This window comes from Coptis chinensis, chromosome 4 (genome assembly GCF_015680905.1).
Source record: "Coptis chinensis isolate HL-2020 chromosome 4, ASM1568090v1, whole genome shotgun sequence".
NCBI classification, from domain to species: Eukaryota; Viridiplantae; Streptophyta; class Magnoliopsida; order Ranunculales; family Ranunculaceae; genus Coptis; species Coptis chinensis.
In genome coordinates this window covers 91,794,354-91,800,633 of record NC_141459.1, presented here as the reverse complement: position 1 = coordinate 91,800,633, position 6,280 = coordinate 91,794,354, and the positions used below count along the sequence as shown (strand labels likewise).

General features: G+C 37.5%; 1 protein-coding gene across 1 annotated transcript; it reads right to left on the bottom strand.

Annotated features, from left to right (window-relative positions):
* Window positions 1–1,274: 1,274 nt before the first annotated feature.
* LOC147505646 (uncharacterized) lies at window positions 1,275–3,209 on the bottom strand. The gene is made up of 3 exons (XM_086605597.1): window positions 2,567–3,209; window positions 2,385–2,494; window positions 1,275–1,442 (listed from the first exon to the last, which is right to left on the bottom strand). Exons 1-3 carry the CDS (start codon window positions 3,207–3,209, stop codon window positions 1,275–1,277), a joined length of 921 nt encoding a protein of 306 aa, XP_086461723.1.
* Between the last annotated feature and the right edge of the window lie 3,071 nt (window positions 3,210–6,280).

Sequence of the window (6,280 nt, the reverse complement as noted above, 5' to 3'; positions counted from 1 at the left end):
TAAAAAATTAAAAATTGTGCAATCCAAAATCTATGATTATGATATAATATCCAAAATGATCCAAAACCTATCATATTACATAAAATTTATTTAGCTCTCTTCTTACGCCCCTTACCACTTGATGCCTCTCCTCGCTCTCTCTATTTGGATATTCCGAAGCTGCTCCTCTAAGTTCATAACCTAAGAATCAAGATCTTCTCTGTCTGCACGAAGGTTAACTACCTCAGCCTAAAGTTCCTCATATCCCTGATGTTGTTGCGTGTACACCTGCTGAATATCCTCATACACTTTTCGAGTCTCGTCATATGCACGTTGGGATCATGTCTATGTTAGGACAAAGAGTTTGAAAGTACTCATAAAACCAAATCTCTAAAAGTCCTGTGAATCCTGCAATCTGAGGACTTCTACTTCCAAATGTCTGTGAAGCTTTATCTAACGCCGCTATCAATGTGGCATATACTGAGGTACCCAGGTCATAATCTCTCATAGCATGCAAATCAGATATATAAGCATAATATCCTAGTCGTACTCTAGAATGACCATTGGGAAACAAAACATGCTCAATAAAAAACATCAAAAAAGCCCTAACATACACATCAGCACCCTCAATACCAGGTAGAACAGTCAAAGCTAACTCTGCTCATGTATCAGGATCCAAGAGGGGTTCCATATATGCAGTCTTAATATGAGATAGCTTAATACCTGAAGAATCATAAGCATCCACATCCAAGCAAGGAAAACTCATAAGCATACTATCCATATTCTCATAATTTGTATGAAGAGGTATCGGTTGGACTATACCGATACTCAACCCAGAAATCATAGTGAAGTCTAGTGCTGTGAACCCTAACTCCACACAAGGGAAATGAAATGTATGAGTTCTACTCTACCATCTTTCTACTAAAGCTATGACCACGGCCCAATCAGCCTTCTCATAATCCACATCAACCAAAAAACCCAAAAGTGTATACAAAATACTATCTCTAATGTGTACAAACTCATCCAAACTCTTAATAACCTCCCACCACTCTCTAACACCAAGTAAAGCCAATCTAACTCGGTAGTCAATAACATGTTGATATTATGAAAAAAAAAATAATGCGTATAAGACAAATAATTAATTGGTCCAACTCAACTAATTAATGCATAATATTCAAAAAATTTAATCAAAACTAATTAATTACCTGAGTATTAGCCACTGCACTCGACATGTATTTTGTATCACGTGTAGAAGACATAACTTCCATATCAAGTGCTTCACTGGGTGCAAATTGTCAATCGAAATCGTTCATCTGATACTCCAATACATAGGGATGTCTATCAGTCGACGCAACATCCTCGGTTTTTTCTCCCCGGCCACCGTCTTCTCCCCCACTGTATTGTACTTCCTCGGGTTCTTCTCCCTCATTGCCAATGTTGTCTGTGTACTGCCAATCATCACCCTCGAAGGTTCAAAATGATCCATATAAAATTTCAAAAGTTTAGGTAGGTTTTTGTTTTTTTTTACTAAGGAGAGGGTTTATAATTGAGAGAAGAGTTGAAAGTGATTGAACCGCGCGGCTTTGGTCTTGTTTATATAGAAGTAGCACGCGGTGTTCAGAACACCGCGCAGTTTTCTCAAAACTACGTGAGCTTGGGCCTGTCAGTTGGGTTTTAGTGGCACAGTTTTGGATAAACCGCGTGGGCTATATGACGCGGTTTATCCAAAACCGCATAGTTTGATGTCGAAATTTTGATGTTGCTCCTAAAGATGGTTGGTTTTTTTTGGTTTGGTGTTTTTTTGGTTCAAAATTTTGGTATTTTTTTGGTTGCTCTCCTAAAGATGCTCTAACTAATATATAATAGCGATGAACATAGACAAATAGAAATTGTGTTAGTAAGTATTCCTTGAAGCAAACTTTGCAGCAGATATAGCAGCTAACAAGACTACTATAATGGCAACTACCCAGTTTTTTGTTGTTGACGGGAGCCCCCATCATGCAGTGGCGGAGCCAGGAAAGTAAGTGAGGGTGAGCCAGCCAGAGAAAAACCAAGCATACAAAAAAAAAATAATATCAAGTCTAAATAATATTAGAAATAATTAAATCTAAATAAATACTTGTTCATAGTTGTCCTCGGCGGCCTTCTTTTTCGTCATCTTTCTTCATCTTCTGAAAGCGTTGTAAGATCAACTCGGTATCAATGCTATCAAAAACTTCTTTTTCAATGTATGTTATTAAACAATCATTCAACCATTCATCCGCCATCCGATTGCGCAGACGATTCTTTATGATATTCATAACAGAAAATGCCCTCTCCACAGTGGCAGTAGTAACAGGTAAAATCAGCGCCAACTTAATCAACAAATAAACAAGTGGGTACACAATGTCTTTCTTCGTCTCAACCATTTTTTTGGCTAGGCCACTAATTCCATTTATTGCACCAAACTTAGTATCGGAACGCACATCAATAATATAATTCTCAAGCTGATCCACTAATTCCATCTGATCTATCTCTGAAAAATAATCGGGATAAAGTCAAGCAAAACGGATCAACTTTTGCTTATCGAAAGAAACAAACGATTTACTAGGATCAAGACATGTCATACAAAGAAGTAATTCTGTGTTTGTTTCATTAAACTGGTCGTTTAACTCTTGAAGTTGCAAATCAATACAGTGATAGAATAATCCAACACGATAGTCATGTAAATTGGTGTTTCCTTCTGCTTTTCGTCGAGACCTCCCTTGAGCCATATACCTCTCTTCCATATTAGGAACAACCACATCATGCTTGGCACATAGTGAAGAAACTTCAATCAAGAGACTATCCCATCCATCATCTCTCATCGCCTGTAAGCGTACCTTTGTTATTTTAACAAGAGCCATGGCATTGACAATATCTCGGTCTTCACACTGCAAAGCCTTTGACAAATCATTGCTAATTCCTAGTATTGCTTTCATCAAATGCAAATTTAAGATAAATTCAAAAGACTGCACTGAATCCAATAATCCATAAGCCTCACCTCTTTGTTCAGAGCTTGAACCATTTTCCGCTACATTATCAAGCACATCAACTACTGAACCATAAGTGGTTATCATGCCAAGAAGTGTATAATAGTGTGAGCCCCATCGAGTGTCACCAGATCGTTTAAGACTAGTCTCTTGATTCAACCCTTTGCCACTTGAAATTTCTCCGGCTTTGTAACGGCAAGCAACAACTTTAGCCTTCATTGCATCGCTGACATATCCCCCCGGCCGCTACATGAAGCTCCAACAAAGTTTACCACATTAGAGAGAATAAAAAGGTTAGCGATTGACTCATGGCTCTTTGCAACTGATACAAGGGCTAACTAAAGCTGATGAGCCAAACAATGAACATAAAATGCAGACTCATTCTCCTTCATTACAAGTGCTTTTAGCCCATTCAAATCACCTTGCATATTGTCGGCCCCATCATACCCTTTGTCCACGCAGCTAGATATACTCAACCCATGCTTGGAGAACAACTCATCGATTGCCTTTTTTTAAGTGTTACTGCACTAGTTTCCTTAACATGCACAACTCCAAAAATCTCTCAATCCGCGAACCTTTCTTGTCGACATACGCATAAAACAACCGCTATTTGCTCCTTAATTGATATATCACGTGCTTCATCAACTAAAATAGCAAATAATGAATTTCCATAATCTTTTAGAATAGCATTTGTAGTTTCCACAGCAGTAAATTCACAATATCTTTTTGAATATCGGTGAGGTCAATTTCCGATTTTTAGAAGCATTATCAAGAACTTTCTTAATGACTCCGTTATGATCTTTCAGAAACCGTATAAGTTCAAGAAAATTACCTTTATTGATCGACTCATCTGATTCATCATGGCCACGGAAAGCTAAACCTTGTCTCAAAAGAAACCTAATGCAATCAATTATTGCAGTTAGGTGTATTCGATAATCCCTTCGAACTTGGTCAGATTTCTGTGAAGAAATGTCTCGATATGTTGCTCTTGATTTAACAAAGTCTGTGCTGCCCTGTAAGCAATATTATGAGCACTATTTGTTCCTCCAATGTGCTCTCTTAATTTGGTTTTCCTTTCCCAATTAGTAAACCCCCTGTGAGAAAAAACATCCCCACCTCTTTGTGCCCCCTTATTAGGTTTAAAGAGATAACAATATAGACAAATCGCGGCATCCTCGTAAATACTATATTACAACCAACTAAACTCCTCATACCACTCTTTCTGAAAGTGTCGGATTCTCTTACCTCTTGTTCTTGGAGGAAAAGCATGATTAGGCTGGCAAGGACCCCTAAGCAAATATGCTCTTCTCACCAAGTCTTGATCATTAGGATGATAATCTGAAATCTTTTTCCTCAGTGCAAGGTCTCCCTGAAGACTAGACAAGTCAAGTTCTTCACGTTGAATCCTCTTTGACGTGGGTTGTTCAACACCACCATCCTCAGTTTCTTGGTGACTTCACTTTGAGGACGATCCTACTTCAACACTAACAACATTATTTGTGTTATTAGGTGGCTGAGTAGGTTGAGCGGGCAACGACTTTCCTTTGATCAAATACTTTAACATATATGTTTAAATAATTAAAATAAACCATTAATCAACTGAATTGAAATTGCACTAATTAAAATAAACTACCAATGTTATTATGATATTCACAAAATAAAATAAAATAAAAATATGTGGTTTAATGAATTTACAAAAAAGAATACAAAAAATTAAAAACATGGTTTAGGAATCAACATGAAAAGATAAAAAATAAGACAAGAAATTTAATAATATTAGGCTTACCTAGAAGACTTTAGAATAAAGAGGCAAAGAGTCAAAGTCGAAAGTCACGGTCTCGGGGTTTTGTTTCGGGTGGTTGTTAGTCTTGGGGTATTGGGGTTTTTGTTTCGATGTGTGTCTTTGCTTGTTTTTAATTTTGTCTTTTTGTGGGTTATGGGTTTGGGTTTTTGGTTCGAGACAATTAGGCAAATACTGTTGAGTGATGCTGTGATGGACTGATGTCTGATGGTATTCTTAATTTCTTAAATTTGTCGAACTCATGAGAAAGTGAAGTACGATGGACAAAGTCTTTTATACTGTCGAGTCCCTTTTTGGTTACCGCTTTTTAGTTTCTGTCAAACCTTAAACAAAAAAAAAAAAAAAAAAATTGTTTGCTGAAAGTTGAGGGTGAGCCACGCATACCCTGGCCCCCCTGGCTCCGCCACGACCCCATGGCTCTATAAATGGGAGGCCCCTCATCAAGCTTATTTCACTTTGTGAACTAGAGGTGCCTATCTACCTATTAGGGATGGCATATTAATCCTAATGATGCAGCTCCCTCTATATAGGTTTGTTTATTTTCTTTATTTTTCTGTTTCTTATCTCCCTAGCTTACTCCCTCATCAGTACACCTTTCTCCGATGTTGTTTGAATGTAAAATAGATTTTGAGTGAACCAGGATCGCTCTTTACCGTCTAGGTGGGAGGCGTTCTCCTAAGTGCTTAGAGAGTTAAGAGTAAGCAAATTTGAGCCATCTTTGATTCTTTGGCCTATCCCAGAGAAAGCATTTTTCTTTCGGCCGGTTTTATCATAATTGATCTTACCATATGCGCACCGTTAAGTAGGCTGTCTCTAGTAATAATTCACTTAAATAAATGAGTACCACTATGAGGACATGTCAATGGTCAGAGAAATACAACAACCATATGTCACTAAAGCAAGAATGCGATCAAAATCCAATAATATTATTCGCAAAAAAGAACAATTTTCATCAACTAATTTCTTTTTTTGCTAAAGAAAATCAACATATTTCACTAAAAGATCAAATGGAGCTATGTCAGCAACCAAATAATTATGAACATGGAAGCAACATAATTCAACTTTACTAGCTTATTTATACTTCTCCCTTGGATCGACCATTGCACCACCACATAACAGAAAATCAGAAATGGCATCAGGATGTATGCGTAAGTATCAAGTATCCTTAAATTTGTTTATTGTTTAGAGATTCTTCATTATTTTTCACTTAAATATATGAAATATTATTGATGAACAATTTCTACAGGCAAAGGCATGTGGCTAGAGCTGATTGGATCCGACGGGAACATTGCTAAGGCAACCATTGAAAGACAGAATCCTCTTGTAATCGCAATAGTTTTGCTGGAAGGAACACCGGTCTCCAGGGATTTCAGGTGCAATAGGGTGATAATTTGGGTAAATACGCTTGGGAAGGTAACACGAGTACCTGTCGTTGGTTAACATGGAGCTCTTGTTTTAGTGAAGGAGGTCAAGAATGAAGTCGCAAAGG